Source organism: Limulus polyphemus, unplaced genomic scaffold, assembly GCF_000517525.1.
Source record: "Limulus polyphemus unplaced genomic scaffold, Limulus_polyphemus-2.1.2 Scaffold6090, whole genome shotgun sequence".
In the NCBI taxonomy this organism is placed as follows: domain Eukaryota; kingdom Metazoa; phylum Arthropoda; class Merostomata; order Xiphosura; family Limulidae; genus Limulus; species Limulus polyphemus.
Genome location: NW_013671700.1, coordinates 16924 through 31087, shown reverse-complemented (window position 1 = coordinate 31087; position 14164 = coordinate 16924). Strand labels below are relative to the sequence as shown.

The window sequence follows — 14164 nt, the reverse complement described above, 5'->3', positions numbered from 1 at the left end:
TGATAAACACGTTTAGATTGAATGGTAATTTATAATCAGTCACAAGAACGTCGAATCTGAATCACTTGAAAAAAACACGGGGGTGCTTAACTTTTTTCCAGGTGTATATATACACTAGCATACTGAGATACATTCTACTACAGTCAATTTCAAATATAAAAAAATAGAATCTTCTTGAACCATACAACACTGAGAAGGTAACTTAATGATTTATAAAGATAAAATTATTTATTGCTTTATATTTATGATTTGATATACCTTACAGTTACATTTGTGCATAACTATATATTTTGTTAAGCAAGCAGCTGAAAGTTGGTAATCTTGACATCTTCAGCTGTTCCCCAACTACACAAAACAAAAGTTTTTTTTCATCCGTATGGGATCACTGAAGGCTTTACAAAGACATTGGAAGAACTTGCTCAAGAAGTTAATGGAAATTACCAAAATCATTTCTCAAGAATAGAATATTCACTCAGGAAAAAAATAAGATACATCTTTCATAAAGAAAGTGAAACTATTGCTGTAATAGTTTATATTTTTGTACAATGTTTTTTGGATTATTTAGTAAAAAGAAGAATGTATTGCCCAATCCACTTAATGAAAACAGTGTTATTTTTTTTACTACCAGTTCCACAAGATAAGTTAATGAAGGTTCACTGATAGGCTAAGTTCACAATTTCACAGATTTGTTACATTCTCTCATACATATGGCACTTTGTTATACCTCTATTTCATTGAAACACAAACTCATTGTTTACAAAACTAAATTAATCACCTGACAGTAATTGACAAACTGGCTAACAAATATTAACCCAGTAACCAATCATCATCTACTCCAACAAAATTCACATTTAATACTTCTCAAGTCTTTTCCTAAACTTCCAAGAATGTAGTAGTCACTAAGCCACTCCTGTCACACTTCATCAAACCTCCCTCTGGCTAAACAACCCAAATGCATAAGTAAAAAAAAACAGATCCTATGACACTGCTCTTCCATGGACTGTGAATTCCCTTGAACAGTCTTATTATACAAAGAAAACAAACTAAACATAAACTTCCATAATTAAAAATAACTTTTGACAATTAACAAAATTAATAATCATAAATACAGACATTACAATCATTAGTTTTGGTTTGTTTCAGATATTATGGAAAGGTCTCCGAGGACTATCTACAGTAGCTGTCCCTAATTTTTAAATGACTGGTTAAAGACAAGGTAGCTAGTCAACAGCACCCACAATAACTCTAAAGTTAAAGAAATTAAATACTTGGATTTCACCATCACTCTTATATTGCAAAAAAAAGTGAGGAGCATTTTTTGTTTTGTTTTTGCAGCATTACGATGCAAAATATGGACCTTTGTATCTACTGTCCAGTGAATTATAACTACTATGCCATGTCTCACCAAAAAAATATGTGAAACAAAGTGCAATGAAAATTTTGATTAATAAAACAAAATCTTCTTTATTCACTTTCCCTAAATTGTCCAGTCAACAAATCTTTTTGGGGGTTTTCTTTTCCATGGCATATGATATGAAGATGTGATGATCTCTTGTCATTGGGAAAATTTTCTTCGGGTAGATAATCGAGGGAATCTACTGGTGGCTCCATCCCTGGTGATACTCTAGAAGTGTTCTAACAGAAGCTATCCAGATGGTTATTTTCCTGTTGATGTACCATCAAAGGTGATCACAGTGGATGACCTTTTGCTTATATGACTTATCTTTCTGGATTCTATTCTGTTGCACTTTAAAATGATTGTCTTCAATTTGTCATATAATACCTCCTTGTTCTAACTAGAAGTTCAACCTATGGTGTTGTAATCATACTGTAGTACAAAAGGATTTCCTGGTTATAGACTGAGAAAATGCTTGAGTTAAATTTAAACTGACGTCTGTTTCCACATGAAGTCAATTCCCTACATACTCATACCTCAGTATCAATTACATACACATGCTGTGTAGAGAAGCTTTCCACAATGAGGGTGACTTTCCTCTTGCTTCATATCTGGAGGCAATTTTCCATCTTTCATTACCAGATTAGTTTAAAAATAATAGCTGTAGAACCAATGTCAATCAACATGTTACAAGGTCTAAATCTAGACTGAAGAGAATGAAGAGCATTAGGTTAGTACTAATCATAGGCCCCTAGACTTACATGTTATGCCTAGATAAAAGTTGCAAAATAAAATATTTTTGTCATGGAAAAGGCCTACAACCATATTAGTTCTTTTACATCTGTGTTTATAAAAGTATATAATGATCAGTAGTTGCACAGTTTGTAGTTCTTCCAAAGTCTTTTGTTTACCTACATTTAGACATATTGTATTCTATTCATTTAAATGTTGCAAAGAAAAGCACAATTTGACATTTCACAAGAGAACCACCAGAAATTAAGATTATGATGAGTGAACAATACTCTGTCTTTTTTTTCTTGGTGGAACTGTAGAAAATAATGCACATTGTGGCAGAAAAAATGTGCATTATTTCAATTTAGATGCAGAAAAAGGTAACTCTCAATGTGAATTTATCAAAAACAACATCATAAAGGTAATATATATTTTGACTTAAGAAAGAAACTTACTTGCAGACCAAGGAAAACCAAAAAAATAGATGTCAAGAATCCTAAAATTCCTTCTGGGTCATAAGGAAGTTCTGTGAGATATATGACCTATTTGAAAATTCAAACTTATTTAAGAAAATGAGTATAATAGAGCAATATGCAAGCTTTAAAATAATATAATTAATCCAAAATATATAAACCTAAGTTTGAAAAAATACACAATCCAAAGCTTAACACATTTGTAATATCTTCATAACGTAAAAGTTATTTTCAGACTGTTACGTATCTGCTCGTTTGTTAATTTCCGGTATAAATTCTTTCCGAGGAACTTCAGCGATAAGTCCTTTCTTAACTAAAACTAGTTTATTCTTTCTTGATACAACTTTGTAATACACAGAATTTCCACAGTCACTTTAAACTTAACAACCTTTATAACACATGCTATAAATCACAGTGATTCACACACTTTACTTATGGTGCATACTGTTCACTTGATTCAATTATCTCTATCTTCAATCTATCTATCTATGCAATTGCACTCTATTTTCTCGCCAGGCTTATATACTAAAAAAGAGGGTGCCTCAAACAAACTAGAGTTGCCAGGAAAATTCATGATCCTTCCAAAAACTCCAGCACACATGCTCCCAGCATCTCGTGACTTCCGCTGTCGTAACTGACTTCATTAGATTTCCAAAAACAATAAATTGAGCAAATTACACTCGAACAAATTGATTTCCATAAAAAAGTAACAGAAGTGCATTATTACAAAACAAATTTGCATTCTCAAACTAAACACAGTATGTATCTACAAAGAAAATACACTAAGTATGGATTTACATATCCATGTATACATAAAAACATCTTATTTCATTATTCACCTTTATGGTAGGATGCTGATAGATATGTGCTTCTCCCAAAATAACCCTGTCAATGTAACCTGCTGCCCCTCCTGTACAGTTGAAATAATCACCACCATTATGAATACCACCAGGACCGAGATAGCCTCTAGATTAGAAACACAAGAGTATTGCATGTTTACAGCTTTCAATGTACTGTAATCATAATATTCTCTGCCTTACATACCTTGGCTCGTTTATGGTAATATAAAACTTATTGTGATAAAAATATGATCAAGTGAGATAAGAACTATACACTGAGAGGTCAGTTTAGATGTTATAATAATTACAGTTATCTGTGACTGAAGGAGTTTAACAGGCTAATCAAATCTTGAAGAAAGGCTGTTATTCTTGCTTTACTATTTTTCAAGACTAAAGTTGAACCTGTATTACAATATTTGAACTTTCTTATTATCCTTTTTTGTCTAGTAAAATTCATGTATGACTACACCAACATTTAAAGATTTGCAAAAACTAAAATATAACATCTTTATTTAAGATCCAACTTTGAAAACATAACAAAAGCATTTTACTCTAAAAAATACTGAATAATTCTTTTCTAAAAACAAGAGAATGTTTAAACAACAAAACATCTAATATGACATAAATGGGGACAGATACTGCCACATTTGTAGCACCAAAAACAAATAAGACTGAACAAATACTTACTTGGGACATCCTGGTACTTCAAGCAAAAATGTCAACAGAATATGGGTTAACAAGATACCAAACATGATCAACCACTCCAACCAATATGGCAGGATGTCTCGAACTGAGGCCCATATTTTTTTCTGTGTGTATTACATGAATGTTTACATGAATATGCAAGATACCAGTAAAATGCAATAATGTGTTGCCTTGACAGAAAAAAATGGTTTAAAATAATTTTATTTTGCATTTCAAAATACACAATGATTAAAGGTTTCTAAATAACATACAAAGTAACATTGACAAGTAAAAACAAAATATCCTTAAAAATATTTCTGACAAGTAGTTTCTAAGAACACTTAATTCAAAGAACATGCAGATGTCTTTGGATTACATTTGTAATATGTCAAAAAAAACATTAGGATGAATTTCTAAAGAATTGCGTACAAAATGTTAAAATGCATGTCTAACATGTTATATTCCTTCACAAACGTTTATTATTCCATAAATTATAAAAATATTGTTGAATCTGAAGAAGGACTTGGCATGGATCCTAAAATATTTCCCAGCGCAAAGAAAAATGCTAGAAGAAGTCCATCAAAATCTCAACCAACAAATACTGTTATAGCTTAAATAGCTACTAATTTCATCTGTCCATAATTAGTATAGAATTTATGCTTATTCAGTTATACTTAGATAATTTTTCTAAACTTTCACGCAGCTCTGCATGTAATCATGACATTCATATAAAATAAATTTTGAAAGGTTATAAATATGTGCTTATCCTTGTAAGCAGGTAAAGGTTATATATTAAACTTGAATCTCAAACTAGCATGTACACATCTGTATGGGCTTCTAGAAAGTTCCCCAATTCAAACAGGTTATACAGACACTTGTACAAACTAGTTTGAGATGATGATATTAGCAGTTGAAGTATGTATATTAAACCTAATGTTTTGTGGAATACTGTACTGAGACTTTGGTGCCACTGTAAAAATTGTTTTCAACAAAAGTTTAGGTGTCTGTTTTTTTTTTCCCTCTTAATCTTAGTCATAATTCTTGGTGTCCTAGGAAGGATTTTTCACCTACCAGCCAGTTAAATTTACAATCACAACAAAATAATTTAAGCCAGCCAATATGCAAAATACCCTTCAAATAACAACCATAGTAAATAAAGATCTTGCTTATTTATTCACTAGAATTTTTTTTGTTGTTGTTGATCACGTTCAGTTTATTCTCAACATAATTTCTGGAAACTGCATTTTTAGTGGAAACTTTTAGCTTCCTGTTGTTTATCAGCATACCTGAATACCACAGTAGTAAGATGATGTTTACATTAAATTACCACGTATGTATCAATATAAAAAAATTCGAAACTGAAGTATTCCAGTATGAAATGGTAAACAATTCATATTTCATACTAGTTATCAGCACTCTTAGATAAAAATCAGAAAACATACCAAAAAACAATGCATGTTTCCATTAATTTCTGAAAATTCTATCAGTTCAGTCTTTTCTATCCTGTCCATCATGACTCCATCAATTTTAATGTTGTTGTTTCTCATTTATACTAACATTGTGAACTTGGGGTTCATGTGCCTTAGAGCTCCTCAGTAGCTCTGTGGTAAATCTGCATGCTTCTGGTGCTAAAAATTGGATTTCAATACCCATGGTGAGCAAAGCATAGATAGTCCATTGTGTAGCTTGAACTTCAGAACAAGCAAACCAATATCATATGCTGTAGAATTTAATTGATAAACTTTGAATAATTGTTTTACCTGATGGATATCATTAGGCTTAGTAAAAAGCAAATGAACTGAAGACACAACAAAGTAAGATATTCCAAATCTCTGCAAGACACCTGGGATTCTGATTTTTTGTAGATTATTATCTGAAAACAAAAAGCCATTATTTCATAAACAACTTTTCATATAAGCTAATGCAAACAGTATATGAAAGTTTTATTTGAAATTTCAATTTAGTGTGTGTGTGCAGTTTTTCTTGTATTTGTACAATTAAAAACATTTTAGTTTAGTAATACTCTCAGTCACTTGTAACACATTCAACTTAACTTTATAATTCGTGGAAACAGTTCTAAAAATTACAAATTTACTTTTAGCAAAAATGATCCTGCAAATTATAGGATAAAAAATATATATTTTTCGTTTAACAGTAATTTCTTTTTGGTACTTTACAAAGCAACCTAAACCTTTCTAACTCATAATAATGAACAATATTTTAAAGTTATTCCAAAACTCCAACCTTGTGTAAATTTTTTTTGTACTTGTTCAAGAGAAACAAATTATTCTACTAATGTTTATAATACTTACATCCCCCATAAGTGTTCAAAATTATCCCCAAAGCAAACAAAATACAGGAACGTTTCAAAATATTCTTGAAAATTTTCCATCTTGGTACAGACTTACGTAACAAGGATCTTGTAGAAAAAGCCATGGACACTCCCATTATCCAAATAAACCTAAGGAATAAAAAAATATGTCATAAATACATTATGATTGTGCCAAAAGTTTTGTCAAAACTTTTTATTGATAAATAACTAAGATAAAGTATTTGAAATTGAAACAAATGCATATGTATAGTGCTTTAATTAAAAATGTTAATACTTAGAAAACACATAGTTGTGCTGTAAAAATGTGTTATAAAATGTGAAAGATAACTTGTGATATAGATCATATAATCAAGAATCTTTAATTGATTAAACCAAGTGTGAAAATATTTTAATATATTGTAAAAAATTTAACTTTGTATTCATCAAATTGTATTATTTATTGTCCAAAACTAAAATAACAAAGTTAAATGATGAAAAGCAAAGTTAGAACTAACATAAAATATTTTACCATTAAAGGTTTTTTTAATTTTATACTTCTCATTATGCATCTAATACGATCTGATCTTAAATCAATATGTAGGGATGAGCAAATAGGCTGGATGGATTTGTGGGATAATTTTAATGGGAAAGTTAATCTATTTGGAATGGATGGCTTACACTTAAATGAGGGCTATTAAACTAGAGGTAGACAGGAAAGCATTTAGAACATGCATAAAACAAACGTATTTTAAAATCTATGATTAATTGTTACTATTGTAATGCTAGGAGTATTAGAAATAGAATTGACAGGTTCAAAGTAGTTGTGGAAACTGAAGATTTTGATAATATGGTTATCACTGAGAGTTGGATGGATTTAAACAACTTTGATTACTTACTTACAAATTATTTACTAGAGATAGAGTATTGAAAAAAGGGGGAGGAGTAGCTATACATGTGAGGAGTGAATTGTATCTTGTTGAGTTAGAGCATATTAAAGAAAATAGCACTGAAATTGAGTCAGTTTGGGTTAGTGTTAGTGAACATAAAGGGAAAAGTCTTGTAATTGGGATTTGTTATAGACCACCAGTTAAATGGAAACTGTATAATGAGATCAGAATGGTAGCTGAAAAAGATGTTATTATGGGAGATTTTAATTTCAGGGGTATTGATTGGGAAAATTTTGAATCTGACAGTGAGGGGGATAGGTTTTTGGAAATTGTTCAAGATACTTTTATACACCAACTGGTGACTGAACCTCCAAGGGAGGAAGCTATATTAGATTTAATATTAGCATCCGATGTGAAGATGATAGATAGAGTTGTGGTTGGTGAGCATTTAAGTACAAGCGACCATTACACTATTAGATGTGGGATTTTACTACATATAGAATTGAACAAGAATAGTACCTGGATTCAGAATTTTAGAAAAGCCAATGCTGACAGAATGAGACATGATCTGGTTCATGTAGATTGGACTATATAGTTGGGAGGGATCTTGAACAGATGTGGGAAGCATTTAGGGAAAAATTGATACGCATACAGAACATACATATTTCTTACAGAAAAAAAAAGGTCAACAGAATGGAATAAACCAGCATGGTTTAGTAAAGGGTTAAGAGATCATATTAGGGATAAACATAATAAATTCAAGAAACTTAAACTTACTGGAAATAATAAGGACTTGCAGAACTGTAGGAAGTCAAGAGAGCTAGTTAAAAAGGAAGTTAAAAGGGCAAAAACTGTATATGAAATAGGGTTAACTGAGAGAGTTAAATCAAACAATAAGGAATGTTTTAGCTACATGATGGGTAAGCAAAATGATAGGATGGGGATTGGGCCTCTTACAAATGACAATGGGGAAATGACCTCTGAAGATCATGAAATGGCAAACTTATTAAATTATATGTTCTCTTCAATTTTTATGAAGGAAGATACAAGTATTATGCCTCAACAAGAGTATATAATGTGTGGGAAAAATATTGATATAAAAGATCTCATTTTAGGTTCTGAAATTGTAAGAGAAAAGCTGGGAAACCTCAAAATTGATGAATCCCCTGGAGCAGACAACTTTTATCCTAGAGTTTTAAAGGAACTTAAATATTTTATCTTTGAACTTCCAGCTAATATATTGTTATGACAGCGAAAGTCACGTGATACTGGTGACACGTGATGATTTTCTCGATCATGAATGATTGGGGAGGCCCAAGTGTATTCGAGACGCCCCCTTCGTTAGTATATAAGCCTGGCAGAGAAAGACAACAGAAAATAATAAAGTGTGTGTTTTGTACTCGTCTAGAGCAAAATTATCAAGATTGTGAATCGCTGTGATTTATAGCACGTATTATAAAAGTTGTTAAGTTTAAAGTGATGAGAAATGTACTGACTGTGGAATTACTGTGTACTAAAAGTTTGTATCGAGAAAGAATAAACTGGTTTGATCAATAAAGGACTTGTATCACTGAAGTTCCTCAGAAAGAATTTCTACCGGAAATTAACAAACAAGCAGATATGTAACAATATCTTTTTTTCTATAGGTCATTGAGTAGTGGAAGAGTATTAGAAGATTGGAAGTTGACTAATGTTAGTCCAATATTTAAAAGAGGTGATAAACATTGTCCAGGCAATTATAGACCAGTTAGTCTTACATCAGTAGTTGGAAAAGTTTTGGAGAGTGTGATTAAAAATACATTGCAGTGTCACTTAAAGCAGTTTGATATAGTGTCAAAGAGCTAGCATAGTTTCACTAAGTGAAAGTCTTGTTTAACAAATCTTCTAACATTCTTTGAGGATGTTACTGCAAGAGTTGATGAAGGAAATACTGTGGATTTGGTTTACCCTAATTTTCAGAAAGCATTTGATAAGGTGCCTCACAAAAGACTTGTTACAAAAATTAAATCCGTGGGTGGGGGGGAAATGTTATTAAATTGGATAGAAAATTAGCTGGAGAGTAGAAAGCGAAGAGTAGTAATAAATGGGGGTAGATCTGACTGGATCAAAATTATAAGCAGTGTGCCTTAAAGCTCTGTGCTGGGTCCTCTGCTGTTTGTGATTTATATTAATGATATTGATTCTGGAATGATTAACAAAATTTTGAAGTTTGCAGATGACATTTAAGTTTTTTGGGTGGCAAACTGTATCAAAGTTGCTGCAGACTTACAGGGAGATTTAGATCATTTGATGCATTGGGCCAATACGTGGCAGATGATGTTTAACTATCCAAAATGTGAGGCGATGCATGTAGGGTTTTGCAATTCAAATTATTGTTACAATTTAAATGGGAATACATTAAATACTATGGTTGAAGAAAAGTTATCATTTTCCTAAATTGAAAATGTATTTCCAAACATACTTACCTCCACTGACACTAATAGCTATCTCTCGATCTTCATCTTTGCCATCTAACATTGTGTTCACTTCCTCCAGTTTTTATATACTCCACTCGACTGCCCTCGGCAATATCTAATTTGCAAAACTTTATGCTGGCCCTCACATGCCCTCTATGCAGATACTGTATATAAGCACTGTACGCAGACAATAAAATCACTTTTTTGAGACTTACCTCATTCCAGTCACTAACACTGGCTCTTAGTAGGGAGGGAGAGTCAGTGAAGGTAAATATGTGTGGAAATACATTTTCAGTTTAGGAAAATGATAACTTCCAAAACATACATACTCCCACTGACACTAATAACTAGAATCCCACATTGAGAAGGCAGAGGGGCTGGTGAGGACAGAGATCATACAGAAAGCATCTGAAGAAAACAAATATGTACCAGAAGAAGTGGTATCAAAGTGAGTAACACCGCACTACATCCAGAAGAGGTATGCTCTTCACCCAAAACTACAGAAAATTGAAAAAAGTGGAATATAATACAAGTATGATGGTCCAGCCCCGACCAAACAGCCAAAGTTCAAACAACTCTGGTTGGATTTAATGGGTCATGGTACCCATATCCCACATTGGTGGCCAGGGCAGTTGGACCACAGATATATATATCTTTGTGATAGGATCCCTACCAGTAACCACAGAATGATGCATTTCAAACCACCGGATTTATGAAAGAAAGAAAAAAAGCAACACCAAAGTGGACAATCTTTCCGATCAACCTGAAGAAGTCCAAAAGGCAACATCTCAGGTATGGATTGATGGGATCATATGCCATACTCCACCAAAGTCCAGAACTCATCCAGTCTGGATTTACAAACAGTTGTCTTTACTCTCCCACCAAGTGGACAAGAAGAATTCTGCTTACCCATGGAATTATGGAGAGGATGTGGAACACTGTTACACCAAGGACCAAAGATGGGACCGCATCGCGTTTGGATTTACGAAGAGATAGTAGACCCCCTGCATGAACAACATAAGACCTGACAGTGTTAATAAGAGGGTCCAAGCTCCCCAAACGGGATAGCTAAGCATCAAATCTGGACTGGTTTTACGAGTAGTCTCATGCATAGGTTGATCCTGCTCCTACCAACATCTGGGAGAAACTTCCAGGGACCTACGTAGATATGTCTGGGTGTAGTTAAGACTCCCAAGCTCCACTAGTAGAAGTAAGGGGGGAACATAAACGTTGGGGAGTCCTGAGGAACAGGTTTCCAGAGACAGTGCAACAGGTGAACCATGTTCCCTAATATTTATAAGTAAACTGATCTTAAGTGAATCAGCTCTAAGATCAGCAGGGACTGGCAAAATCCCCTTCAGTTTTACTCATGACAATCCACGAGTAGAGGTCCATCAAAAATATTGTAATATGATATCACCATCAAGAATTGCATCCAAATGATCTTATGGAACACCTCATCTGGACAGAGCCCATTGCAACCAGGAACCAATATAAAGGTTGCTAGTGCAGAATTTAAAGCAACACTCACCACTGAGTGGAATTCAAAAAAATCATTAAGGACCCTAGAAGAGAAAAGAATAATAACTGTAAGTCAGGTAACCTGTTACTCACCTCCCTGTTAAAATCTAGTAGAGGAAGTCAACACAGCCACAGGGGGGAAGACAAAATCCCATCGAAGAGGAAACTGCCAGATCATGAAGGTAATGAAATATGAACGTCTCGGGAGAAGTCCACATACCGGCCCACAAAATATCTTAAAACAGTAGCAAGAGTCAAACAAATCTGCGAAAATTGCAACCTGTTACGAGAGATAACAGATTTGTACCTGGCACCACATAGATCCAACAGTGGATCCGACCTATTAGTGTACAAATATATAACATCCTGACGATGATATACCAGGCCATGTTGTTCAGATATACGAGGAGGGGGAAAGGCATAGCGACACCCTCATGTAATTGTGTTGCAAACCTCCCTGTATGCACAGCAATATTAGGAGAAGGAGGACAAACTAAGTAATACCCTTGAGAATGATCGGACAACAAAGTAGGAGTAGACTCAAAAGTAACTGGTTGCATCTCCAAAACTTCCCAAACACATTTAACTAACTGCAGAAAAGGGGCAGAAGGTGGCTGATTAAATTATTCCTCAGGAGAGGAAACTCTAGTGAAAGAAGGAGCAGGAAACAGGGAGTCCAAATTCTCCCCAGAATATCCCATTTGAGAATGAAAATTCAAATCAGTACATACTGGAGATATACCTCCAGGCCACATGAAGGATTCCCAAATCAGGTCAGAGGCAGCTTCCATGGAGAGTGGCTCCTCCTGCCTCCCCCGACTGCTGACCACCACTAGATAACATAGAAGGCATGTGAGGGTCAGCATAAAGTTTTGCAAATTAGATACTGCCCGAGGAGTCGTCTGCAGTTTAGACAATATTACTTTTCAAACAGGGTGGTTAGCTTTTGGAATGAGCTGCCTTCAAGGGTGATGGAGGCAGAAAATTTAACTGAGTTCAAGAAAAGATTGGATGAATTCACGAGTAGTAATGGGTGATTATAGTTGGGAGGTAGAAGGGACATCCTAGATGGGCTAATAAGCTCCTTTTTGTCCCTTTAATATTTTATGAAATTTATTTATATTTGCACACTGTTTCCTGAAAACTGAAAATACTAAACAAAGTATTGATGCACATTTTCTAATGTTTTTTTTATTAAAAAAAAATTAAAAATTGCAATAAGCAAGATGTCCAAAGGCATATTTAAAAACTTAAAGCTTTGCTTGAAGACCAGTAGGCTTTAAACTCTTCCAGAGGTCTGAAAACATATTTCACATGTCAAAACTTTGTCTAAAATATAAATTTTTAACAAATAAATCAGAGGTCATAAGTAAATTTAAAATCTTCAAGTTTTACCTAAAGGTTAATGAAAACAAAGAGAAATAGTGTAATGTAAATAGAGGAAATGATAATCATAAAAGAATAAATAAATAATAATTATGATTATATAATGCTGCAGGGAGAAAAAAGTTAATAAAACCCAGTCACACTATTCTTTCAAGAAAATGACCATATGTTCACCAATAAAATAGCATATAAGGCAAGCTATGTTTTAAAATGTCATACTTTGGTATACAGCTAATGGCTAAATCACTAAACACCAAGTTAGTATTTTATTTTGGAATGTCTTAATTAGATTTTTTTCTGGATCTAACAGTTGTAATATTTTCATCTCCTTTCCACCTTTTATTTAAAACTTCATGCTGGTCCATGCTGATTAATAATAACGACTTTTCATTACTACTTTAGCTGACAATTTACAGATGATCTGTTTTACCTGATAATCACTAACGATGCTAAATGACTGATATTTTTAGTAATGATAATTGATGAATAACTTTAATAATTCTGATTCACTGAATTTACTGATTCATCCTTATTGATCATTGGCTACAAGAACTCTTAAACCTTACACTCTATTTGAGAAGTCTTAGTAATATTAATTGAAGTGCTTGACTTAGACCTCTTTAAAAAATACCCAGTGAGCAAAAATTCAAACTAAATGGTAATTAGCTCAATAATACTAGTTGACTAGGCCATCATTAAATATTGTTGCGTTAGCGAGGTCACGTGACTAGTATCACGCCACGTTCTTTTCGAACCTTCGTGAATTGTCGAGAGACTACTAGATTGGGGTAGTCTGGTATATATAAGACGGTCACAATGTGACGGGACAATGAGTAATTGAACTGCAGTCAGAGAGTGTGTAATTGAACTGAGTATTGTTGAAGTCGAGCACGTGAGACGTTTGTTGAGAATTATAGCGTTTGTTATAGCACGACAGTTGAAATTAAATGTATCGCAAAGTTATATTCAGAAAGAATAAACCAGTTTTATTTAAGAAAGGACTTGTGTCGCTAAAGTTTCGTCGGAACGACTTTACGGAAAATTAATTAACGAACGGAGACAGAACAAATTGGTGTCAGAGAGTGGGACGGAAAAAAAAATGGAAACGAGAAGCGGCAAATCAAACTACAGCTTAGCAGATTTGATGGCAGCAAGACAAGAACAGCAAAATAAACAAGAAGAATGGGAAAATAAACAAGAAAAAGAAACAAGAAGAACGAGAAAAGAAACAAGAACGAGAAAAGAAACAACAAGAATGAGAAAAGAAACAAGAAGAGGGATTACAGCAGTTGTTGGGGGAAAAAGAGAAGAAACAAGAAGAGAGACAACAGCAGTTGCCCAAAACCTGCAACAGTGGCAGCTCGAACAGCAAAATAAACAAGAAGAAAGATCACAGCAGTTGTTGGAAAAAAAAAGAAAAGAAACAAGAAAAACGAGAAAAGAAACAAGAAGAGAGATTACAACAGTGGCAACTGGAAC

At 33.5% G+C, this 14164-nt stretch overlaps 1 protein-coding gene across 1 annotated transcript in view; it reads right to left on the bottom strand.

The window, feature by feature from the left end:
* LOC106473335 (heparan-alpha-glucosaminide N-acetyltransferase-like) overlaps positions 1–14164 on the bottom strand; it is a 37067-nt gene that overhangs the window by 8051 nt on the left and 14852 nt on the right. Inside the window, exons 4-8 of the mRNA XM_013934017.2 lie at positions 6437–6585; positions 5885–5997; positions 4128–4249; positions 3441–3567; positions 2584–2670 (exon numbers count right to left, since the gene is read on the bottom strand). Coding sequence (XP_013789471.2) covers positions 2584–2670; positions 3441–3567; positions 4128–4249; positions 5885–5997; positions 6437–6585 — 598 coding nt within the window. The remainder of the gene's footprint in view (positions 1–2583; positions 2671–3440; positions 3568–4127; positions 4250–5884; positions 5998–6436; positions 6586–14164) is intronic.